The 26,906-nt window shown below is 41.9% G+C and overlaps 1 protein-coding gene across 2 annotated transcripts; it reads left to right on the top strand.

Moving 5' to 3' along the window:
* The first annotated feature begins 138 nt into the window (after positions 1-138).
* LOC118578703 (signal-regulatory protein beta-1-like) lies at positions 139-26,417 on the top strand. Of its 2 annotated transcripts, none has more exons than XM_036179870.1 (5): positions 139-178; positions 12,777-13,130; positions 18,189-18,506; positions 18,954-19,268; positions 24,281-26,417. In XM_036179870.1, the coding sequence occupies exons 1-5, from the start codon at positions 154-156 to the stop codon at positions 24,391-24,393; spliced, it is 1,125 nt and encodes a 374-aa protein (XP_036035763.1). In that variant the 5' UTR covers positions 139-153; the 3' UTR covers positions 24,394-26,417. The 2 variants fall into 2 exon arrangements, with proteins under 2 accessions (XP_036035763.1, XP_036035762.1); XM_036179869.1 differs by lacking the exon at positions 139-178 and adding an exon at positions 9,442-9,561.
* The last annotated feature ends 489 nt before the right edge of the window (positions 26,418-26,906 follow it).

The following is a 26,906-nucleotide window of genomic DNA, read 5'->3' as shown; positions in this document are numbered from 1 at the left end:
TGTAGTAGCCACATGTGGTCCTGTACGCATGCGTGGCCCACTCTTTAAAAAGCTGGTGCCATTTTGCACAGGTCTCTCTTCTCTCTCTCTCTTGTCTTCTCACTCACGTCTTTTCTATCCTATATTAATAAACAGCTCTTCTGTGGATTTGTCATGTTCGGAACGTGTTCGTCGCAGGGTAAGTATGCCGCCTAAATAACTAACACGTAGTGTCTCAAATTTCCTGGATGTTTTGTGTCAGGAGCTTTATAGATTTAATATTTTTTGAAAGCTATATGCATTCCTTTTATTTATGTCTTCAATGCATGAGAGTCTCTCATCTCCTGTACTCTGTTGGTGAAGCTTGACTCTATGGTTCCTGTTCTAGTTTCTAAATTTTCGTTTCCAGATTACTTTCAGTTTGGATTTTCTTTATTGATTCTGTTTCCACTTTCAGGTCTTGAATGTCTTTATTCATTTTCTTATACTGTTTGTGTTGTTATGCCCAGATTATGGGTTAGATTGGTGCTGCTGCTCATGGCTGGCTGCTGCCACAGGCGGCCATGCCGAAAGAGGAGTGTGCTGGTCGGCGGGAAAACATGAGCCACGGTTGTTAGTTATTTTTGGCGCTCTTACCCTGCGAGGAACACGCCTGAACACAACAAATCCACAGAAGAGCTGTTTATTAATATAGGATAGGAAGAGACAGACATGACAGGCCTGTGTGAAGCACACACGTGAGTGAGAAGAGGAGAGAGAGAAGAGAGCTGTGCAAAGTGGCGTCGGCTTTTTAAAGAGTAGGCCATGCATGCATACAGGACCGCATGTGGGTACTCCACGCATGCGCGTAGATTACATGGCTGCGCACGCACGTGCTTTACGCAACCATGTAAAGCCACGGAGTCCTAGCCATGCGAGATGTTTGACCCGGAAATGGCTGTTTTGAACCGCAAATGACTAAGTGGTCCGCCGGGCAATCCCAACTCTGTGGACATGCTGTGATTTCCTATCAATGGTTACCTTTTAGAGCTTTATTGAGCAAGAGGGGAAGAGAGGGGGAGAGGAGAGAGACAGAGAGAGAGGGAGAGAGAGAGAGAAGGAGACAGAGAGACACTGCACGGAGGGATGAGAGAAGGGGGGAAGGGGGGGCACGGAGGGCCCGCCCACTTTTTAGGCTGGCCCTTGTCCCAGGATGATGACGTAATTAAGGACAAAACCCTTACAGTGGGGACTCCCAAAAGACTACCACAAATCCTGCATGTAAAAGCAAAAAAACCTTTTATTTTAAGCTCTGGAGCTTTGTCCCTCTGTCTGTCTGACACAAAGGTGAAAGCAGAGAGCCCTGAGCTCAGGTGGGGCAGAGTTTTTATCATAACAGAGGTTGGGGTGAGGGGATTTCCAGGGTCCAGGACCCTGATTGGCTGACAGTTGTCTAGGGGTATCTGTAAAACAAAACTAGGTGTGTGCTAGACTCAAGGACATCTGGTCACCTTATCTAATGGTCGGAATATTTGGGATGTCAGGTACTTCCTCACCCCTGGGTGGATCCCTAGGTGGTATCAGCTTAAGGCTCTTCCTGGATCTGAGTGTTGCCTGGCAGTAAGACTGTCATAGAAGCTGTGTCTAGACCCTAAGCCTGTCATGGCTGCTGTGTGGTCAAGCTATTTTGGGGCCCTTTCACAGTGTTTTCATAAATTTCTGTGCAGAATTTATTTGTTTGCTTGTTAAGGACCTTTATCATATTCATACAGGTTGTTTTATGGTCTTTTACTTGTATGTCAGCTATGTTGGAATATTCATGGCCTGTGGTGGTAGAGCTGCTGTGCTCTAGTGGAGACATATTGTCCTGGCTAAAAAATTCCTGCCACTGCAGAAACATATAGCCTGAAGACTATGCACATGTGTGTGTTCTTGATTACACCAAGAACAGGAAAGTTAGCGATTCACTGGACACACTTGACCCCAAGAATGTAAAACATACAATCCAGATTCAGTGCCTGAGGCCATTAAGGACAAAAGTCCAGTTAATAAGTGTAGAGAAGTCAGAATGGTAAAGTATAATGGAAAAAGAGAAGCCATCAGAACCTTCCTTTTTGGGAAGGTCTGAAGGGATCAGGCTCACATAGTAAGACTAAAACACAAAAGGATGAAATTTGGGAACAACTTACCACAACACACTGCATCATGCCCCTTGAGGAATGAAATTTGTTCTTAGGAGTCCTTTTCCCAAGGTCAGGCATTTCGATGAGGGCCTCCATCCCCTCGGGGCCTTGATGCAAGTTCCTGTTTCCTAAAGCAGTCATTCTCCTTCTCTCTGGCAGGAGGAACGCGTGGCCCTTCCCTTGACGTTAGAGGGCTCCTGTAGAATTAGTGAGCCTTTGAGGACAATAGGCGTTTAGGTACGTGCTGACTTACATCCTTTGTTTTAGTAAAAATGCTACAATGAAGATAATAGCTACTTTCCATCCTTGAATCATTGAGTCTGCTTTCAATCTTGCCTGTGGCTAAACTATTGAGTACCAAAGGTGTTTTCCTTTTTCAATAAATGGTACTGCCAGCCATCCAAGTTCAACCTCAGATCATGTCTATCTCCTCTCTTCCCTTCAAAAACTTCACATATCCTCTTTGGGATATGAAAACCACCACTGCACTCCCCTACTCCCCACCCCATTACTTCCACCCATCTCTCCTTGGCCAGAGCTGTCTCTGGCAATTGTGTGATTCCTGTTATTTTTCTGATGTTGTTTTTGGGGTGTGTGTGTGTGTGTGTGTGTGTGTGTGTGTGTGTGTGTTACTTCTTTTGACTTTACTGGGTCTGTAATTATTCATTCTTTATGTTTTCTTGAGTGGAGTGTAGTTAACTACTTTAAAATAGAGTTTTAGGATGGAGGTTTTTTGTTTTTTGTTTTCCTTCTAGAGCCTTTGGTAGGACTGGATTTGTCAATCATTATTGCTTAAATTTGGTTTCATTGTGGAATGTCATACTTTATCCATCTACTGTAATTGAAAGTTTTTCTGGATATAGGAGTCTGGGGTGCCATCTGTGATTGTTAAGTGGCAGCGCTTGTGGACAGTGGCAGCTGACAGAGGACAGTGCTGCATGTATCGGTGATGGAAGAGTCATGAGCCATGGTTACCTTTCTAGAATTTTATTGGGAGAGAAGGGGAGAGAGAGAGAGAGAGAGAGAGAGAGAGAGAGAGAGAGAGAGAGAGAGAGAATGAGAGAATGCAGAGGGGGGAGAATACAGAAGGAGAGAGTGTGGAAAAAGAACACAGAGAGAACAGATCCTCTTTTTAGGCTGGGATGCCATCTCAGGCTGGTGATATAATTAAGGACATAATCCTTATAATCTGTAGTCTCAAAGTCTGTAGCACATCTGTCTAGGCCCTCTTGCCTTTTAAAGTCTCCAGTGAGATATTAAGGTTTATTCTAATATGTCTGATTTTATATGTTACTTGGTGTTTTCCCTTGTTGTCTTTAACATTCTTTTTCCTTGCTGTATATTTAGTGTTTTGATTATTATGTGCCAAGGGGACATTATTTTCTGGTCCAGTCAATTTAGAGTTTTGTGTGCTTCTTGTACTTTGATAGGCATCACTTCCTTTAGTTTAGGAAAATTTTCATCTCTGATTTTGTTGTAAATATTTTCTGTGCTTTGACCTGGGCTTCTTCTCCTTTTCTTCCTGTAATTCTCAAATTTGGGCTTTTCATAGTATCTCAAATTTCCTGGATGTTTTGTGTCAGGATTTTTTTATGTCTAACATTTCATAAAAGCTACACCCATTTCTTTTATTGTGTCTTCAATGCATGGGATTCTCTCTTTTGTCTCTTGTATTCTGTTGGTGAAGCTTGATTCTGTGGTTCCTATTATGGTTTCTAAATTTTTCAATTCCAGATTTCCTTTAGTTTGGGTTGCTTTATTGATTCTATTACTACTTTCATGTCTTGAATGGTTTTATTCATTTCTTTCCACTGTTTGTGTTCTCATAGGTTAAGAGGTATTTGTTTCCTCATTAAAGACCTCCATTATATTCATACAAATTGTTTTAAGGTCTCTTCCTTGTCCTTCAGCTATGTTGGAATATTCAAAGACCATGGTGTTAGGGTTGGGCTCTAGTGGAGACATTTTGTCTTAGATATTAGTGATTGTGTTTTAACCTGGCATCTAGGCATCTGGGATTGGGACAATTATAATTCTAGGTTCTAATATCTGGTCTTGTCTCTGTTGGATAGGTGATTTGTTCCTTTGTTTTTGTTTACTCCATGTTTTTCTGAGAGTGCAGTGGCTGTGTAGTGTTTGTAGGAAAATCTTCTGAGGCCCTGATAGGTGTGGGTACAGGGGCTTCCAGGTAAAATATATTTCTGGGTATTGGGACCTGAGACACAGAAATGGGGAAGGGCCTGGGGGTAGTAGAGGGGCTTCAAAAGAGGTAGGAATGTATGGTGTTTCTCTAGGATATGCTTAGTTAGTCCCTTCAATATGGCAGTGGGTGGTGAGAAGAAACCACATCAGAAGGTTTGCTAAAGTGCTGAGGAGGAAACTGGGGGATTGGATTTACAAGAGCTGAGGAAGAGGTTACAAAAATTTTACCAGAGGCCAAAAAGGTCAGCAGCACATAGAGGCTAACATGCATCAGTCCTATAGGTTTGATAGAGGTGGTGACTGAATCTCATCCCATTGCTGGGGGAGATCATTCAAAATCTAAAGCAGTTGATTAATTGCACAAGGGGGAAGCAGAGGGTTCAGCAAATATAAGTTCTTGCAGGCTAAGTTTCTATAATTAAAAAAAAATTACTTGCATTCCACAGCCATTGTTTCTGATTTTCTGTGAAGCCCTGACTAATATTTGTGGCTTTTCCCAGTTAAAGAAGATTCCCTTTCATTGCATGCTAAAGAAAATTCTTTTGTTAAACATCACTCAATTTTAATCAGTAATATATGCAAGCTGTCTGGACAGATACATATATTCAAGTCATAATATTTCCTAAGAAGGTTGTCCATGTAGGTCTGGGAGGCAACATTAACCTCACTTGAAAACTTCACTTCATTTGTACAACACCTTAACTCTTCTTTTCCAGTGGACTTTCAACATAGTATGTTGCAAAAATAATTCTTGAGCTTAGTTCCATTGAAGATATTTTATGTAGACTCAAGATCAGAGCTGCCTGATGTGATCACCTGCATTGTAGATGTCCAAAGCAGAAGTGAAAAAGATCCACATATGTGACTGATATCAAAATGAAAAGAAAGCTTGTATATCTACAGCACCTCCACAGAATAACTCACCTACCTTTGCTTGCACACTTTCCGAGATGAGGGAATGATTACTTGTTTAGAGTGTTCTTCCTATCTTTGGGCAGTGCTGCCTTTCTCTTAGATCTATCTACATGAAGCTGCAATGTAAATAACATCTAATATTTCTTCATAAGTTATCCCTTCAGATACTTGTTGACATCTCATGGCTCTCTGTTTCATGTGCATCTCCATCAGAATAAAGTTCTCAGTCTTCAGGAATTGCTTCTAAAATGTTCATCTCTAAATCATGAAGTCTTTATAGATATGGTCTGACTCTGTCAGAGTACAAGATAGCTACAATTAGCCTTTTTCAAAATATTATTATTCTAGACACTGTGTTGACACTACTATATGCCCATACCTATGTCTTTAAAATAAAGTAAATGCTGTGATAGAACAGAAGCATGAGATGAGGAAGTGATGCTAAAGGCAAATTAGGTTTGAGCAGAGTCAGATCACAGTATATTTGTCAAGCACATTCTAGATAAAATAAACCTCAGGGATACAGAATCTGAAATGTCCTGAGAACTAGCTCTAATGTGCTAAGCAATCTAGCCATTAGCAATGTTACCTTGTAGCAGAAACCACCTAAAACTCTTCTTTTGTTGGATTCTCTCTTGGTGCAACCTTTTTAAGAATCCACTTTTGTTTGTGAGAAAGAACATGTAGAGAGACAGGGAAAACTTATGATTATCTCAAAGCTTTTCAGCCTCACTGGTTAGGATAAAAAATTTTTAAGTGAGTACAAAAATGTTCTGCATGGACAATTTTGCATAGAGTTATAGAATTTGCTTTTGAAGATATTAAATTTTAACTGACTTTTCAAAATTTAAGTGAAGTTATTAGATAGGAGGCTCTGTGAATCTGTAGTCTTGAGAACTGGGATGGGGATAGGTAGAAATTTGGGAGGCACTGGCATAGAGTGAACTAGGAGAATTATGATGATGGTGTCTTAAGATATAAGGCAGAGGTCTGTGTATGGGGTGTCTCAATATCACTACAGACTATTTCTTAGTTATCAGTTTATAAAACTGACATAACATTCAGTCACATACAATAATAAGAATATATCATTTTACTAGAAATCTATAAGTTGACTAGAATTCAACAAATTAAAGCAAGACCTCTTGAGCATGACTCTAAGTTTATGGTGTACCCTTGCTTCTTAGTCATTTTGGACCATTGTCATATGATATTCATTCTCCTTTCACCCATGCAACATCTACTGACAATTGTTTTGACAGAGCATGTCACATGGATGAGCCCACTAAGATTTGGCAGGCAACAGCACTTTTCTATAATGTTAGCAAAAAGTAATAGGTATTTGCCAAAAGGTAAGATAGCGCATTATACTATACAATCACTTCTTTGGAGATAATACTGTGTTTCATGAAAAAACAAATATTTAAATTGAAAATTTCACTGGGTAATTTTCTACCTTCTGGGGGATCATAGGGGATAGCTGTGCAATTTAATTCACATCTTGATGAGATTCCAATTTCCTATGATATTTCATTTACTAGCTAGAATCTAGGCCCACCGTTAGTGCTATCTGTTTTAAGTTTTCACTTAACAGAAGCCCAATAGTGTACACTAATTATTTGATTAGTAATCTATTACTACAGAATATTACTTACAGTGGATTGGACCCTCCTTAGTTAGTAGTGGAGAAAAGACTTCACAGATTGTGGCCTTGAGCCAATCTGAAGCAAGCAATTATTCAATTGAGGTGCCTATTCTCAGGTGTCAGCTCCACAGCCAAGATTAGTCATCATGCCCACTGAAACTCCACAGCAAACAAATTCTTCTGTCTTTTTTTGTCAATGTTATTTCACTTTTATTTGATTTCATGGACAACAGATTCTTTCACAAAGGAAGGGAAAACAAAAAGCAATCTGTTGCCCCTTCTTCTTAGCATGGGCGTTTTATAGAAAAAAGGAAGCCCATTGGAATAGGGGACAATGACCTGGGAACCCACCTTCCCTGGTCCTAGCCATGTCAGCAAGCCTGTCATGTACCCTCACTCTATCAAGACTGGAGGGGTAAGAGGAGAGAGTTGTTATTAGATCCCAAAGAGAGAGCGAGAACGAGGTGGGGGACTGAGACTAGGGCTGTTTCTAAGCTTTGTATGACACTGTTGCAGCCCACCCTTCATAACACCATAGTCAGGGCCAAGAAAAAATTATGATTGCCTCCTCTCTTCTCTCCTTCTTATCTTCACCAATGCTCACTAATTTTCAGGGATGCAGGCAACCAGCAACCTCGAGAGCCAGAGCCTAAAGTCTTAGTGTCGGGGAGAGTGGATGAGGAAGAGCACATTTCAGCCTCCCAGGTGGTGATAGAGTTGGGCAGTTAGTGCAGGAGGTACGTGCCAGGCAGCCAGATTGTTTACCTGTTCAATAAAATCCAGTGATGTCATTAGATTGTAGGCATGAGACTAGATGCAGGAAATGGGAATGCCCAAGTTCTCTTCTGCTCTGCTGTGTAAGGTGCTGGCTCAATTTTCAGACTACATACAAAATCCCAAGACCCTGAGTATATAATCTTCGTTCTACCAGCTCTGCAACTATGTGGAGAGACAAGGTAGGTCTTCCAGCCTGAAATGGGTCTTACTTCTCTTTGGTAAATTATCCTCACTTAAGTATTCTGAGCCTCAATTTCCTCATCTTTAAAAGGGAAGCAGTACTACCTTCACCTTTAGAAAGGAAAAGATAGCAAGGGCTTTGGTATTGCATGACCTGGTGTCTAGTCCCAGATCACCCACATACAAGTGTCCTACTGACCTCACAGCCCACACGTAGAGGCAAGGATGGTTAAGTGCAGCTTCCTGGTAAGGAGATTAGATGATATATTATATGAAACAATACAAACACTTCTTATACCTGGATTATTGAGGAGAAAAGAGGGTCTTAAGCATTTGGCTCCTTTCTTTGTTTCCTAGGTACACATCTGTGGTCAGTGAGGTCACTTACCCTTTCTCTCTCCCCAATTCCTAGCTATACAAAGCAGGAAATGGAATGTATACTTTAAATCTAGAACATACACTGGGCATCATTGTGTCACCCTGTTCTCCCTGCCTTACGTAACAGTCCATACTCTCCCCTTCTCAACATAATGGTATTTCCTTTCATGCTTCATTAAAGTGTTCTCACTTGCACTCTGGAAGAAGTCGCTATGTTATGATAAAATGCCGTGGCAAAGAAAACTTAATAAAGCAGGGGTTTATTTGGCTCACATCTCCAACTTACAGTTCATTGTTTCAATGAATTCAAGGAGGCCAGATCTTGAGACAGAGTCACAGTATATCCATAGACAAGAACAGTGGGGAATGAATTAGTGCATAAAAGGCTAGTATTCAGCTGGTCTTCACCATTTTAGAGTTCAAATATTATTTGCTTAGGAAATTATTCTACCCAATATTTCTGTGCAGCTTCTACTAATCCTGGATGATTTGTTTAAGGAATTTGTTTCAGTACTGGAAAATTCTCTGGCACAGTGTTATACTTTCAGTCTGAAATGGATACTAAAATTAAGATGTGTTTTCTAAAATCAGTTAACTAATGGAAATCCCTCACTGACAGTCAGAGACATTCTAAATTGAAATAGCTCTCACTGATGTTTCTGGAAGCCTGTGTCTCCTGTGTCAATTTGACAAGTAATATGAACCATAACACATTCCAATAGATTTGTATAAACTTATAGACTCTTGATCTTCACTTTGAATACATTTATTATGATATAAATGAAGTTTTTCCAAAGATCTTTCCCACTGGTTTACTCCATCACTGAGGTATTCTCACAAGCATGTAATATGTGCTTAAGTGAGAATTCTCAAGTAAGACTGGAGAGAATGGACATCAAATCAACAGAAAGGGTCTTAGAATTAGGTGTTTGGAAAAAACCCTTTGGTGATGTACTAAAACAATATGTTTTGAGACCAAGTGGATCTAGTATAGGGTCCAGAAAAGGAGAAAGGTATAATTTTCTTAGGCATATCTGACTCCCTCTAAAAATGCATGATAAATAACCTCACCCCAGCAGCTGCCTGAAACACTGTGTCTCTATTTCAAAATAACCACTATGGTTCCTGTTTCAACATAACAGATACATCCTTTATTCAGAATAAGGCACAGTACCTCTTACCTCTGAAGAACTGAACCTGGGATCTCACCAGCACAGACACTGAGCTGAGAAAACTCCTTAGCTCTCAACATGCTTGACCTTGACACCTGGCCACACACTCCTCACAGTGTCCTGTTACTGGCCCTACTGCTGGGACTCACAGGTGAGCATATTCCAGGAACACGGTCACCTCTCTGCATCTGTCTACCTCTGCCAATGGAACTCAGGGACTCCAGGTAAACAGAACTGCCACAGGAGAGAAGGTCAGAACACTGTCTGAAGGTCTTAGAAACAGAGTCCTATGCAATGCTCTGAGAGTCCATCAGTTACAATAGATGACTAGAAGCATCCTGTTAGATAATGCTTCAAAAACAGTAATTTGTAATATGTCAGCTAACAAAATTCTTTTCAGCAGAATCCCACTTAAATCACTGTAACGCTGATGCTATCAGTGCCAGTTTCAAAGCAGCTGATGGGACTGCTTGGCTCCCAGCACTGCATTCTCTGCTCACTTCCTGAGACACTGAGGCTGACATGCAGGCCAGTGATGTGGCTAGAGGTGAAGTGTCTCTGCCAAAGCTCATCCACAATTAATTATTATGTGGCTAGGGGACTTTTTTGGGGGGTTCTAGTCTGTTTGGTGTTCTATAGGCCTCTTGTATCTTCATAGGCATTTCCTTCTTTAAATTGGGAACGTTTTCTTCTATGATCTTGTTGAATATATTTTCTGTGCGTTTGAGTTGGTATTCTTCTCCTTCCTTAATCCCTATTATTTGTAGGTTTGGTCTTTTCATGGTGTCCCAAATTTCTTGGACATTTTGGGTCATGACTTTGTTGGTTTTAGTGTTTTCTTTGACTGATGAATCTATTTCTTCTAACATATCTTCTACATCAGAGATCCTCTCTTCCATCTCTTGCATTCTGTTGGTTATACTTGCATCTGTAGTTCCTGTTCATTTACTCAGATTTTCTATTTTCAGCATTCCCTCTGCTTGTGTCTTCATTTTTTTCTCTTTCCCTTTTCAGGTCTTGAACTGTTTTCCTCATTTGTTTCATTGCTTTTTTGTGATTTTCTTTCAGGTACTTATTGTTTTCTTCTGCCTTATTTGTCCTTTCCTCTAGTTTTTTATAGCGTTCTTCCCATTTTTTTTGTTTGTCTGTTCCTCCACTTCATTTTTGATTTCTTCTTTATAAGCCTCTAGCCTCTTCATGATTTTATTAATAAGGTTGTTTTCTTCTGCTTCTTGCATTTTGTGATGTTTAGGTCTAGCTGTTGGAGGAGGGCTAGATTCTGATGATGCAGTATTGCTGTTTATTTTGTTGTATGTACTTCTGCCTTGACGTTTGCCCATCTCCTTGTGCATTTGTTCTTGGTCCTATCAGCGCTCTTGGTCCAGACAGAGCTGACAGATTCAGGAAGCCTCTCTCTGGTCCAGATGGAAGCTCTGGGCTGGATGGGAGCTGGGAACTGGCCTCTGAGTCTCAGGCAGTGGCTGGGGTCTTGATTGGATGGGTGTCGGGGCAGGGCATGGAGATTGCAGGGTCTGCTGGGGGTCTTGAAGAAGGGAAACCTTCTCAGTGTGTGTGGGGGGTACTACCTGATAGCCAGAACCTGGGACCAAGTTGGGCATGTCTTTCCTGGAATGGCTGGTGCCTAGGGAGGGGATCTAGGGGCAGGCCTCTCTGGGTATGACCCCAGGCACTCCTCTAATGCAGATGGGAGTTCCAGGCCAGATGGGAGCTGGGGGCTTGTCTCTAAGTCTCAAGAAGTGGCTGGGATCTTGGGTGGATGGGTGTGGGTGCAGGGTGTGGAGATTGCAGGGTCTGCTGGGGGTCATGGAGAAGGGGAACCTTTCTGGTGGGAGTGTGGGGGTCCTTCCCTATGGCCAGAACCAGGGGCCAAGTTGGGCAGGTCTTCCTGAAATGGCTGGTGCCCCGGGATGTGACCTAGGGGTAGGCCTCTCTGGGTATGACCCCAGGTACTCACCTCTGGTCCAGATGGGAGCTCTGGGTGGGTCCGGAGCTGGGGGCTGGTTTCTAAGTCTCAGGAAGTGGCTGGGGTCTCGGGTGGATGGGTGTGGGGGCAGGTTGTGAAGATTGCAGGGTCTGCTGGGGGTCTTGGAGAAGGGGAACCTTTCCAGTAAGGCTGAGGGGTAGTGTCCTGCCCTATGGCCAGAACCTGGGGCCAAGTTGGGCAGGTCTTCCAGGGAATGGCTGGTGCCTAGGGAAGGGACCTAGGGGAAGGCTGCTCTGAGTATCTTCTTTTCATATCTTAAATGAATGTTGTACAGTCTTGGTCCAATAGTGTAGTATAGTGCAGAACAGTGCAGTCCTCCCAGATCAAGAAGGGGTCAGAAGTGTCAGGGTTGTGGGACTCAGAGTTACTGAGCAAATAAGGGCTGTGATGGGAAGACAGGTAACAAGGGACAGTACCCTCGGGTTACCACACCATTTGCAAGGAATCAACAGGCGTCCTGGAGGGTGGGGTGCTGTGACCCTGTGATATTTGCCTTGTGACACCAAATTAGAACTTCTGACCTCCAAAGCATGAAATAAAACATTTATTTTGTGTCAAACCATTAACTTTATAGGAATCTGTTATATCATCCTTAAAGTCAATATAATGCTGGGGTTGGAGAGATGGTTCAAGGAGTAAGACCACTTGCTACTTTTCCACAGGACCCATGTTCAATTCTGAGCCCCCACATCATGACTTATAACTTTGTATCATTTCAATTCCAAGGGCTCTGACACCCTCTTCTAGCTTCCTTGACCACCAGGCATGCGTTTGGTGCACAGACATTCAAGGAAGCAAAATACTCATACACATAAAATTAATTAACTAATTAATGTGATTATAATACATATTTTAAGAATTGGTAACTTAAAGTGAGGTTTTATTTCTCTAATTAAGGTGTATGTTATTCCATATTGGGATCTATCTATGGCATAATCAATCCACTTGATAAAGCAACCCCATAGAGGCCTGACCTAGAATCTGGTAATCAAATGTATATCTCACTAACTATACCTAGCTCTTAGGTTTACCTATCTCTGGTCTAAAAGAGTCAGGTAATCACTTCCCATACTATTACACAAGAGGTGCTCATGCCATGTGCACAGAGGGTGAAAACCAGTAGATACTGGATGAAGCATGAGAATTCCAAGCAGAATTGGGGCTTCAGTCAAAATATTGCCAAGTTCTCAGAGTCTCTGTGATTCAGTTTCCTTGTCTGTTGCATTCTTTTGTTAAGAGGCCCAAGACAGGGCAACTGTGATCACATCATGCTGAGCTCTAATAAGTAGCAGTATATGATTATGAACTAGAGGAGCCTCTGGGTTCTCATCATGATGAGCATTAACTGATGTTTCCTGCAGGAGCAGCTACACAGAAGGAGCTGAAGGTGATTCAGCCTGAGAAATCAGTTTCTGTCTCTGCTGGAGACTCAGCCACTCTGAACTGCACTGTGACCTCCCTGCTCCCTGTGGGGCCCATGATGTGGTTCAGGGGTACAGGGCAGAGTCGGCACCTAATATATAGCTTCACAGGAGAGAAGTTCCCCAGAGTCACAAATGTTACAGATACTTCAAAGAGAAACAACCTAGAGTTTTCCATCCGCATCAGTAATGTCACACCTGCTGACTCTGGTACCTACTACTGTGTGAAGATGTACAGTGCAGACTCTGACAGGGAGCTTCAGTCTGAGGGAGGCACAGAGCTTTATGTGCTTGGTAAGTACTGCATTGTCCTCCTTATCCCTGATTTCTCCAACAGGTCAAAATGTGTCCAAGATTCTGTGAGCAGCAAGGAATAAGCAAGCCCGTAAGTGACTTTCATGTTCATAGGGTGACTTAACACCAGCTGTGGACCAAAAAAACAGAAGAAAGAACATGCTATTTGCTAGAGGTCCCCTTTCTGGTAAACAGAGGTAAATCCATGCCCTGGTCTGCCTCCTCAGCAATCCTTACCTTTCTCAATCTTTCCCAGCCTAGGGGCTCCATAAAAACCCTGAGAGATGACTGCCTTGTTCAGCGACAGAGTCAGGCCTGGCCTACTGCCTCCAGAGTATATTTCCTTTATTGATTAAGTCTTCTCTTTCTGGCCAAACAACCTGGGCCTAGTGTACACCAGGTTCCACTCTAGATGTCAAATGAGATGGCAAGTAGCAGCCTAGCAGGAGCTCTTTACCCAAGATGTGCGTCTCCTCCTGCCAAGAGGAAAAGCACATCAAGGCAGAAAGTGACAAGGTCAGAGCACAGTGCTTTTCTCATTTTCTCTTCATCCACAGCACACTGAGATCCTTTGGTACATGCCCACATTCACTGTGGAATCTTTCACCCTTGGTTTGGATCTTTGTCTTGGGTCTGTCTGGAAAGCTTTTATATCCTACTTCACAGGCACTGAAGGTTCTGGGCAATGTAGACTTGTGTCCTGGAAGTGGTCTCCATGTAGATCACCAGTGTAGGCATCAGGACATTCACTTTGAACTTCCTGACAGAGGCCTGAAGTCTTATTCCTTGGTCTTGATTCTGGCAATTTTACAGCATGAAGGACAGCCAGACTATCCGGTCCAGCCATATTTGATATGTGAGCCCTGTCCATAATCACATAACTAGCTAGTGCTGGGACCTAGCCTTGAACCCACATCTGACTCTGGGCTAGCTTCTTCTGTCCAAGCAAGGAACATCATCACCACACAGGAGCCTGGTGTATAAGAGATGCTGAGTCAGAATTTCTCAGATTCAGGCAGCATTTCCATTCATCATCAGCTCCCCAAGGTTTTCAGATGTTCCTCACAATCGGATGCTAATAGCAGTAATGGGAAATCTATCCCAATGTCAGTCATACCCTTCACTCCATATCAGAACTGAGAACTGTTCCCCTGTGTAAACAAAGTATCATAGTCCAACAGCTAGAGATACACTAACTCAGACCCCAGATCCTGAATGTTTCATTTGTTTTAATTTGTGCCACTAAAGCAGTGCCACAGTGGGTGAACATGTAGAGCCACAGTCTTGGCAATAAGGCACATGCCCTGTGGAGGAGGCCTGCTGCATTTGAGGGTAAATTATTTTTAAAGATGTTGCTGTTTTCCTACCTGGCTATGGAACAGCAAGTCTTCTCACAATCCCTCAACAGAGAGAGACAAAAGGAGTGGCTTCACCCTGACACTATAGATGTCATAAATAAAGACACCATGTTCTGTAATGCAATGCCCAGACAGCTCCAACCAGCAAGTGCCTCAGTCAAGATGCAATCTATAGACCTCCAGTGTCTACATTAATCTGGCATGTCATTTTCCCTAGGATTCCCTTGGTGAGAAAGCAGATGGAAAGAGGGCAGTTAAATAATAGTGTGCTATGTGCCACATGCCTGTCATGTCGTTTTTACCTAACCATGTGCTATAGGGGAGAGATCACTTCTTCCCTTTAGAGAAGAAAACCCTGAGGATTATAGAGGTGAGCAGGTGAGAAAGAATCAAGTTTGACTACAGCACTCTGCCTCCTAGACTAACATAGTATACATGGTATTCTTCCTACATAGCTTATTCTCTCTGAGCAGCAGACACAGAATAAAGCTGCCTCCTGTGTCCAGTCTTGATAATGTGGTCTGTTCATGGAATAAGGAAAAAGGCAGGTTCTACAGGAGCCCTGGAAAAAGAGACTCCTTTCTGGAATTACCTGGAAAAGATTTGGCCTAGAATTCCTCTAGTTAGATTCTTAGAGAAGAGGCAGAGTCAGTGGCAGGGTCACAGAAGTGGGGACAGTTGCTTTGTTGTGGTAAATGAAAGTGAGGACACAGGAAATGGCCTCTGAGACACAGAGGGAAGTGGGGACAGAGTCTCTGTTTCAGCCTCAGTGTCCTTATCTATGGTGATGACCACAGACCCTTTAGAGGGAAAGGCTACTCCTTCTGTATAGCACCTGTCAAAGCAGCACCCCAAAACCAAGTGACACCATGGTTGAACAACCTTTGATAACTTACTGAATTTGAAGGACATTTTCCCTTACTGTAGAATGTATACACCTGAGCCCACTTTCCTGAGTGCTATGACTACCCAGAGAGTTGCTGAGAGACTGGCGTCAGGAAGCCATGGGAGAGAAAACCTTGCTCTCTGTGCAGTCCTCAGTTTCCCTTTCTGTGAAGATGACAGCCATGTGTTATGAATGAATCCCAGATGGCGGGTCATTATAGGGCATCAGTAGTGCAGTGGTCTGCAGGACAGAGTAAGTGCCTGAATATGCATCCCAATCAGCATCCCAGCACTGCTGCTTTCAATATGTGCCCAGGACAACCATCCACACAAGAGCCTCACATGACAAATTCTCCCTGCTAGCATAGTGTATAGACAGGCTATACTAAATGAATGAAGTCATGTAACATATTTAGAGAAACTGCTGACATGGAGGACATATTTCATCTTGTGAGCTTTGTTACCCAGAAACCATGTGAACTTGGATTTTCACTTTCCTTCTCTAGACCTTAGTTATCAATTAAGAGGGGATGGGTGTTGGTGGCTCTCAACCAGGCTTCATTTTTCACTTTGGACTAACGTGGGACACTGAGAAAAATCCCAGATCCATGTTCCTTTATTGGTCTGATATGGGTTTTGGCATCTGAAATATCAAATGATTCCAGAATGTTCTAATACTCAGCTTGGGTTTAAAATCCCCTGAGATACATTTTCTGAAGCAGGAGATATTTGTGATTTTTCTCTTGATAGAAACATTAGGTCACCAAGCTGAGGCATGAAAACCTCTTTTGCTTTAGAGTAGCAGTGTCTAGCTTGCTGCACGCAATACCCTAAAGCCCAAGTAATGTGCCAGGGACATTTTTCAGGGAAGAGATCTCAGGATCCCCAAGATCCAACCAAGGCAGAATGCTGTTCAACTCCAGCCTCAGGTACACAACTTCCCTGCATTGCACAGGACTGCAGGAGAACAATTTCTGAGGCCAGACATTTCTCACTATCACTCAGAATTCTACCTTAATGACACAGTATGTCACTGAGTTCTGTCTTTCCACCTTCTCATGGTCATCTACTCTCTATAATTAGCCCCTTTGAAGGAAGTGCTTGTGGTCCTAAATGCACAGTAAAAGCCACTGGCCAACTTAGTAAGAAGATCGCTAAGAAAGAGGATGATGTCAGAGTATGAAGGTACTTCTCAACCTGGGGGTCATAAAACCTAGGCTAGTTGAATAGCATATCCGATATTTATATCATGGATTATAATAGTAGTGAAATTACAGTAATGAAGCAGCAACATAAATTTTTATAGTTGGGGGTCACCACCACAGGAGGAATTATATCAAAGGGTCTCAGCATTAGGAAGGTTGAGAACTACTGGAATAGAGGCTCTGCTCCTTACATAGGTTTTTCAAAGGAGGGGCAGGAACAATCTAGAGACATGCCATCTTGGGCCTTTATGGATTTTGCTGCGCTAATAGTGGCAAAGAATAAATATATGATCTCACATGTAGTAACAACTGCAGTGATATATAGGATTTGTAAGTACATACTTAGGCATGGAATTCTACCTTCATTTTAATCTTTCTATGGTGATGTTTTTATTCAGTTTTCATGAAAGGGGACATTGATGCTCATTAGATAAAGAATAGGATTCAAATTAATCACCTCTTGGGGTTGAGATGAGCTTTGTCTGTGTTACTTGTCCACCCAAATGCACTCTGATATTAATCCCACCAAAGGTTTGGTCACTGGAAACTAGGAAATGTCAAGGTGGACAGAAACACCCGATAAATAATGACTGGGTATAGCCCCTCAAGCCCGTAGGGACATCAGGTGTCAGATGTGCTTGTGTTTAGATAGCTTGACTTCAAATAACACTTGTTTACACTCCTGGTTTGATGCACATTTGCAAAGGAGTCACGTATATACAAAGACACATGTGTATGATATTTCCAAGTGCAGCCTGTTACACATAATAACTAACCTCAATGTAAAACATCTACACAGCACACTGCCTTCCTCCTGCTAGTCCGCCCATATGTGTGCTTTTAACCAGGGAGTGTACTCTGTGCTCAACAGGCTCATATCTGTTCTCTTAAGATTAACAGTTAGGAAATGAACCACCTTTAGCTTCTTCTGCAGAAGGTAATCACTGTTTTCAATCTCAAATTAAGCCCAACTGAAGCCCACTTGGAGATGCACACTATTGAGCTCTCAATGTTAAATATAGACTTGACACAGACAAGACCTACTAGCATGTAGTTAAGGAAAGGAAGCAAACAACTGGGGGAAGCAGGAAGGGCTCCAGCTTTGGAGTACCTCTGTGACATCTTTTATTTCCTGGGTTATGATAGATGTGAATCTCCATATATATCCCCTAGATTTGCTAGGTTTCCTGAGGAAGCCAGCAGGAGCAGATCACAGAAAATATAAAATACACTAATAATTGCCTTCCTTTGCCCAGGACAAGAATTCTACCTGTCCTTGCCTTTCCTCACTTACTGGTGGGGATATTTGCCAACCTCTGGAGATAAAAGAATAAGAGACACCCAAAAAAGACCAGGAGGAACCCTGCCAAACCAAATCTCCAATAATCAAAAAACAAAAGGAGGAGGATAAACAGTTAAGGTCTGTGTCTAGGACACAGCTGTCATCTTGAAGTACAGCAGGTCCTCAGTGTGGCTGAAGCTCTGGTATTGATCCCAACCACCACAATAAACAGTAACAGTGGGAATAATATTTATGAAGGTACCTTACAATGTTATGTCAACAGTGGTGGCCATCACAATCACATCCTTGTCTGCATGCTCCTTTGTAGCTAAACCGTCTCCTCCTGTGGTCTCGGGCCCTACAGTCAGAGTTACTCCTGGGAAAACTGTGAGCTTCACATGCAAGTCCCATGGCTTCTCTCCTCGGAACATCACACTTAAGTGGTTCAAAAACAGAAATGGGCTCTCTCACTTCCAAACTACTGTGGACCCCAAAGGAGAAAGTATCTCCTACAATATCTCCAGCACAGCCCAGGTGGTGCTAAGCCCTCAGGATGTCTACTCTCAGATCATCTGTGAGGTGGCCCATGTCACCTTGCAAGGAGGCCCACTCTGTGGGACTGCCAACTTGTCTGACATCATCCGAGGTAAATGACTCTGAATCCCAGCTCAAGCTCATCTCTTCAGAATGGTTTGTTCCATAGTTCCCAGCAAGCATTTGTGTACACCGCATGGGGATGGGAATCATAGACTATGGTCAGCACATAAAGGAAACTGTATTTATTTTAACAGAAGAAATTACAGCTGTATTGATTATGATCCACAGCCCTCATTCCTGGCATTTTTATGTATTTTACTGATGTTGTCATTTTCCAAGTGTGCTTGGGAGTTGTGCTTATTGATTTCACTTATGACACTCACCCTGTGCACCTATGTGTCAGGAGTTGTGTTTAAGGGTTCTACTCTGGCACAAATACTCATCCTGTCCCATGATGAACTTGCAAGGGGGCTGGTTCATCCATACTTCAGTCTCTTCTCTGGGGTCTGTCTGTGCTTAGGCTCTGAAGTCTCAGCTTCTGCTTCTGCTCTTTCAGTTCCACCCACTGTGGAGATCAGCCAGCAGCCATCAGTGCTATGGAATCTGATAAGTGTCACCTGCCAGGTGCATAAGTTCTACCCTTCAAGCCTTCGCTTGACCTGGTCAGAGAACGGAAAAGTATCCCAGATAGAAGAGCCTTCTATGTTCACAGTCAACAAGGATGGAACCTACAGCTGGACCAGCAGGCGCTTGGTGAATGTATCTGCCTATGAGGAGGACATGTTACTCACCTGTCAAGTTGAGCATGATAGACAGCCAGCAGTCCTAAAAACCCACACTGTGGTGATCAGTGCACAGCAGAGGGAACAAGGTATTTGCACCATGTCTGGTGAATCTCCACCCAAGCTTCTTGGCTGTTGGCAAATTTTTTCCTTTTTTTTTTTTTTAATGTCAAAGGTAGCATTTTGTTTATTGTATGATAATTCTGATATCTACAACTGAGTAGAATGTTAAAGTTAGCTTTCATTACTAGCTTCTCCAGGGTCTCATACATCTCTCCATTTATGTGCTGACATTCACAGATATTAAATAAGGGAGACAGGAAGGCATCATTTTACCCTAGAATCCTGTCTCTTGCCTTTTTTTAACCTAAAATTTGTTATATCCTCATTTCTATATTCTTCCTTTTCAATATCTTCCTTGTCTCCTTTCCATTTTACCCTTTTCCATGAATATCTGGGTCCTCACTCAGCGTCCTATGCTACCTCCTGAGTGTAACCTCAGTGTGCCTCCTGATGACCTGTAGACTTAGTATGGATCAGGAACCCAAATGACTATGACAGGGGCCTCATTTCCTCCTGTTTTGTTATAATGGGCAAATGTCTTATCTAGACCCTGACTCCACACTTAATACATGCAGCTTTCAATTTGTCTGTCATCTCTTGCCTTCATCAGTCACCTAATGAGTCATCAGTTTTACAGACAAAGACTCTAGGGATGGGGAAGCAATAGGAATGTTGAGTTCTTGCCCTGAGATCATGTAACCTAGTCTAATACACTAAAGGAAAATCTAACATCCTTGGGAACAAGGTCATCAACAGTATCCAAGGCAAATTTTGCTAGTAAAGTCTTTCCCCTTATCTTGTTAATATGCTAGGACTTACAGTGCAATACAGACCACTCTATATGAATTTGTTTTATTTTTTCTTTCATGAAACACCAGTTGTGACACTCAACTCCCATGACTTTTTAAAAACTCTGGTTCCTTGTCATACATCCTTTGTTGTGAGCCTCATCTGTTGGATAAACAATGGGTCAGCCAATTATCCATTACATCACCATTAAAAGAGTCAAATTTAGCAAGTATCAGCTCTCTTAGAGTATGAACTATGTAGATGCTGCATAATCATACCCTCTGATGGATCTGTCCTGTGTGCTTATACACTTCCAAATGCAGTCCACCAATAGGTGCTCATATAAAAAGGGATATTTTCATTCAAATCTAATACCATCATCACATTCAATAAAATTATTGATAGTATTTCAAATAGACTGTATTTTCAAAATTACTTTATAGATTTTCATGTACCACAAAATTAGGTTCTTCAAAAAGTGTCATGCTCCTCAATTTTCCCAATAACAAATAATTTAGAACTAGAACTTTAAATTTTGTCCATTTTAGCTGAATTTTCAAACTTTTGGTAGAGAATTTCTTAGATAATCATAGTGTCCTTTTTAGGTCTAAGTGAATATGTGTGTAATTATATAGTAATGCTCCTCTATAAGTACTAATGTGGAAAACTTGTCATATCTCTTTCATTTCATCAGTCTTTTTGGAAGATTTCCAATATTTTCCTTTTCCAAAACGAACTTCTTTTAGTGGTCATATCCATAATTTTAGTCTCTATTTCATTGATTTTCTACTCTCATCTCTTCAATATCTTACAAGAATTTGTGGAAATACCTCATGGGTCACCAAATGATGTAAAGGGAATTGGGTCCTGTCTTGGGATTCTTAGTGCCATTTATTAAAGAATGGACTTTCAGGACAGGAGGCACAATTTGAATTTTACTAGAGTGTTAATGTAAAAAATCCCTTAGACAGGCAAAGTCTAAATCTCATCAGACTCCCAGAGGTTGATAATGTAGAAAAGAAAGGGAAAGCAAAAACAGAAACAAATAAACAAACAAAAACTGCCATAATTTTCTAGCCAGCATAGAGTCCAGACACATGGTGAGCAACTGGTGGGGAGGGAGCTGTAGAAAAGTACTGCTGCGGCCCAGAGTACCAGAGAAGCAAGCTTGGGTTCTGGCAAGCCCTGAAAGGAATATAGGAAAAAATAAAAACAAAAACAAACAAACAAACAAAAACCCCATTGTCCCTTCCTAATCAAGCCCCAGAAAGGTGAACTTCACTGTGGCTCAGCTGGGAAGAACTGTACTGGCAGAAGGAATGCTGGGAAGAAAAAGGGCAGCATCTCATTAAAGGAACAATTATTCCACCCCTTTATCATGACTTAGGTTTAACTTGCTTTCCTAGGGCCCAAGTTAAGATTCTATTCTCTTGACGTGAAGTTTACTTAGGCTCTGTTGCTACTCTCAGGATAGTATTTCTTTCCTTCTCTTTGCTCCTTGTTTAGTTTGGTCTTGTTGGTTTCCTTGAGGTGGGAGATAATTCACTTCAATGCTTGATGCAAAAGAATTACCTTTCTATGGATAACTATTGTCTGCCATTTAACTTAAACAATTACATCTCTACCACAAGCCCTGGGAACAATGACCATTAGTGCTGCGATCTTCAATGCCGGACATTTCAGTAATCAAATTACAAAGTCTCCTGTTTTTTTTTTTGTTTTTTTTTAAATATTTCATTTATTTATTATATAGTTTTCTGCCTGCACAGTAGAAAAGGGTACTGCATCTCATTATAGATGGTTGTGAACCACCATGTGGTTGTTGAGATTTGAACTCAGGACCTCTGGAAGAGTAGCCAGTGCTCTTAACCTCAAGCCATCTCTCCAGCCCCCACAAATTCTCCTGTTTGAGTGTATTTCCCATACTGCTCTTCCATATCAGAATCACAAGAAGGTAGTCTATGGTGAAAATGGGAAGGTGAATCTTTTCAGAACACTGGATATCAACACAGATAAGAAAGAGCCTGTGTTGCAGAGGGAGCCATGGGATCACAGTGCAAGGACAACAAAAGACACAGCAACTCCTCAGAGAGCTGGAACATGGGATGGCCACTGAGAATTCTTTCAGGCTGAACAGGAGGGAAGAGGCAATAGAATCTGTACTCTGCTGCACCAAGTTGGGTGTTTGCTTCTTCCTAAGGCCCCATCAAGACCAATTTGATTCCTGTTTGTTTTGTCATTGTTGTTGTTTGTTTGTGTTTTCGGGCAATGTTATAGTTTTGTTTTAAACCCAGGCAAAGAACTGTATTATTCAGCTTGCTATACAAGGAAAGTCAATTCAGGGACTCAAACATCACACCCAAGGTCATAAGCACCCATCACACTCACACACACACAAAATGCAACCATACTATCTGTGGTGTGATGTTCACCTTGCTTTGTTTACACTTCTTAAACACTGTGAAGCCCTGTGTCTAATGAAATGGTGCCACCCACACACAGAGTGGTGCTTACCATCTCAATTAGCAGCCAAGACAATGCTCCACACACCCACCAACAGGTCAACCATATCTACACATTTCCCTAGATGAAATGCTCTTCCTAGAATTCTAGGTTGCAGGTCATGGACATTTAAAACTATTATTAACAGAGTCTCAGAAAACCTGGGCTCTGATCCTCTTGTTTCTACCTAACTAGTGTTAGTAATATAGGCATTGGCTACAAAGATTTTTGTTGTTGTTATTGTTGTTGATGATGATGATGTTGTTGTTGATGTGCTAGCTATTGAACCTAGTAATCTAAGCTTACCTTACATCTTAGGCAAACACTACAACCAATACACAACCTAACCAGACTCTTTCTGTTCCAAAAACCAAATTTTAATTTTTGATTAATTTCAAAATTAGTACTACTTCCTGAACAACAGAAAAACTTTAGAAGGCATCTACACTGGGGTGGACTTGAGCTGTATGATGGCTGAGGCACCAAACCATGACATCTATTCTGATAGACTCTCTATAGGATTTTTTTTTTCCAGAGCTGAGGACCGAACCCAGGGCCTTGCGCTTGCTAGGCAAGCGCTCTACCACTGAGCTAAGTCCCCAGCCTTCTCTATGGGATTTTTGTTCCTCATCTGCATGTTTTCAGCAAGTGGCTTGATCAAGCTGTTGGCCACTTCAGCAGGCTCCTTTACCCCAAGAACCTGGATTTTTCCAGGATTCTTTTATCTAAACAAGGCACTCTGTAAACTCTTTCTCTCAATGGATCATCTTTATGTGCATGTCTTCTGCACAGCTATTCCTGGGTAATTGGAAGACTGAACTTGTCTTGTCTAAGGACAGTGTTCCAGGAATCTTCCTAAATACCAGCAGTGAGGAGCATCTCTGAATCCCACTAACCTTGTGACCATACTTACAGATCAGATTTCCTATTGAAGAGGAAATAATAGTCCTTAAACCCCAATAGTTCATTCTAGATCAAAATATGGGTGGTCATGGCCCAGGAACACAGATTTAGATCATATCTAAGGCCACTGTGTAACAACTTTTACACAATTTTTCCAGGAACTGAACAAAGGAAGTCATAAGTCAAGACACTTTTGCAATACGTTGGTGGAAACACAGAAGTGGGTTACAACACAGCAGAGAACCCTAGTAGAGGCTTTAGATGCTATCTGATGACACACTTAATATCTAGGTTTGTAGAAACTCGGGGTCTGCTAAGTTAATATTAATGCATTCTAAAGGAAAACTTATATTCTGCTTGTACATTCCAAATTATTTACTTAATGGTAACATAGCTGTTATGTCAAGTACAGAGGAAGCTAATTTATGGCTATTAAAAAGTTTGTATATGGTCCAAGATAATTTGGCTCTGGACCTACAACATGCCAGGCTTTCTAATTCATTGAATTTCAAGACACTAATAATCATTACAAAACGTTCAGTTTGAAGGCTCAGCTTCTTTGTGGGAACTTATGTTCATAAAACCAGGTGCTATGTGGCACTGGGCACAAATTTTTACCCAATCTCTCTAGAAGGGAAACTTGGTGACTTATGGCAGGGCCAATGGAACTCAAAATCTCTTTACCATATCTTCTGCTTTGAAGTGTTGAAGCTGGGATAGGGCACAGATGCAAACTCCTCAGAGCTTTAATGTACTTGGGAATCTACAAATGGGTCAGGTGAAGATCCCTGAGGATGAACTCTTTGTGTCCTCTCTAAAGTTTTTCCTACCATTTGTTTTGCAGAACAGAAGTCATCAGATACTGCTGAAATCCTTGTAGCTCTGCTCCTTGGACCCAAACTGCTACTGGTAATTGGTGCCATTGCTATCTACATGCATAAGAAACAGAAGGCCTGACTGTAAGTTAGGAGGGATGGAGGCTGTATTAGTTACTATTCTTTCAATGTGACAACACACCCTAAGGAAATTAATTTATATAAAAAAGATTTATTTGGCCATACTGTTCCCAAGGCATGAGTTTATCAATCCTGAGGGGCATGAAGACAGATCAGGGAGCTAAGAGCTCACATCTTCAGTGGAGAGCATGAAACAGAGAATAAACTGAAGATAAATGCTCACCTCCTGTGATATACTTTCTCTGGCAAGGCTGCACTACCTAAACCTCTCCAAAGAGTACCACCAACTGGGAACCATGTGTTCAACTATCCTAGAATGTAGAGAATATTTCTTATTCAAACCACCAGGGGGATGTCAGTCTTTGGACTAACAAAGAAGGGTCAGGATCAGTAGGAGCGCCAAAGTACTTATGAAACAGTTTTACCATCTGTTGTGATGACATACTGCTGAGGATCCTCAGGAATCTTGTAGAACCCTTTGAGACATCCCCATTCCAAGCTCCCAGGAAGTGTGTGTTCTGCAGGAAGCTTTCAGTCAAGGATCAACAAAGCCATCCAAAGAGGCCTAAAGGATTGAAGGCCCTGATTAGGATGTGGGGTATTGTCCTCACTGCCCCTGATGGAGGTCATCACAGTAAGTGGAAGGCTAGGATTCATGGAAAACAGCTATCTACACTATGGACCAACTTTTAGAAGTACCAAAGACCCTTTATAAGGACTGTTCCTGCTTTTGTCTCTCTGTGATCACAAAGAATAGAAATAGACACTCAGAAAGACTGTGTGTCTTAGTGATTAGGCTTAGATGGCACTTTTATGACCTGGGCATCTCATCCACTCAGGACAGGAAGAGAGCAGAACGAGGGACATTGTAGCACTAAGGTACAATGTGTACATTATAAGAATTTTTTTAATGAGAGGTGATTCTCCACAGCTCTTCCCTCATCCTCTGCCATTGATATCTCAGAGTTGTGATTCTTTAGTTATTGGATTCTACTCTTGGGGTTCTTAATCTTATTAATAAAAGATTTTAATAATGTGACTCAAGTGAAATAGAAGTCCAGCTGTACATTATAAGGGTCAGTCGAGTGGGAAGACAATTGGCATGGAGCATTGGTAACATAACGGCTTAATATTCAGTTGTGCCTTGCTATGAATTCCTTGTGCTCATAATTCTCCTAAAATGTATATGTGTGTGTGAATCTCCATTTCAAAGTACCTGGATAGCCATGTAAACATGGCTCTAAGCTCTAGCCCCGCTCTTTAGCATTTGTTTTGGGTATCTGCTTTCTGCAAATACCCTCCCTGAGCTTCTTCCTAAGATAGAGCCTACCCCCAACAAAGCTTTAAAAGACAAGCAAGGAACAGAAAGCTACCAGGCCATCTATTAGACACCTGAACACCCTCTCATCCTCCCCACCCCTGCCCTGAACTAAGGTAAAGCATCCTCTCTGAGACAACCTGTCTCACAGGCCAAGTGACTGCCTTCTAGATGAACAAGCTTTGTTTCTTGTGCAAATTAAGGCCTCCCCCTCTTTCTCACTGCCCCAGAGAAACTCTTAGATCAAAAAGGACTTTCCTCTTACCAGGCATTTCAAGCTGTGATGCAGACTGACTAGCTATCAGTTCTCCTCCCCTGTCCTGTCAAGAAACTGGTGGCGGGGGGAGGCGGGGGGGTCACAGTTTTAACTTTTAGTTTTAGTGACCTACAGACTTTCCCTACCCTATCACCTGTAAGTTTATAGTTGAACGCATTTATGGCAGACTCGTAATGCCTTCACTTAACCACAGTAAGGATGTGTTTCTAGCACATAAATTCCTTTTCTGATATATTCCAACTGCTAACTGACTCCACTCTTATCTCTCCCCTTTTGGGTTGCAAATAAAGTTGCCAGGAAGCCTCTGGTGGAAACCGGCTATCTTGTGTTGTATACAAAACATGAGATGTTGCTGCTTGGGATAAGATATAGACTAGTCCTGGAAAAAAAAGAGAGGAAATTAAAAGAATTGAGAGAGTTGAGCTGGTGACTAAATGATGGTAGCAGATGAATAAAGGAATTGGACGAAAGAGCTTTGTGCATCTGGATTCATTCCCGCACCGAATGGTAGCCTCTCTCCTGGGCCCCTGGGAAGGTATAATATTAAGGCTAGATCCTTAAATACTAAACAAAATCAGAAAAGGTATATACTTAGATTCAGCCAGCATCTTAATTCCAAAAGAAAGTGTCAGAAAGACAAAGGAAAACTTGTTCCTGTCTAATGTGACCACAGTGAGGTAGGCAGACCCAATTGAACCTCAACATAGAATGAAGAGACTTCACAGGGTAGGGAGACTTCTGGGAAGGGAATGGGTAGTATATGAATTCATGGGAAATTTTGTTTTGTTTTGTTTTTTGACACAGGGTCTACTTTATAGCCTTGACAGCACTGTATAATGCTAGGTAGACAAGGCTGACCTTAAACTCATCAAGATCTACTTGCCTCAGTTTCTTCAGTCCTGGGATTGAATGTGTGCTG

This window comes from Onychomys torridus, chromosome 2 (genome assembly GCF_903995425.1).
Source record: "Onychomys torridus chromosome 2, mOncTor1.1, whole genome shotgun sequence".
NCBI lineage: Eukaryota > Metazoa > Chordata > Mammalia > Rodentia > Cricetidae > Onychomys > Onychomys torridus.
The sequence above is the reverse complement of the archived record's forward strand: the minus strand, read 5'-3'. Positions and strand labels throughout refer to the sequence as shown.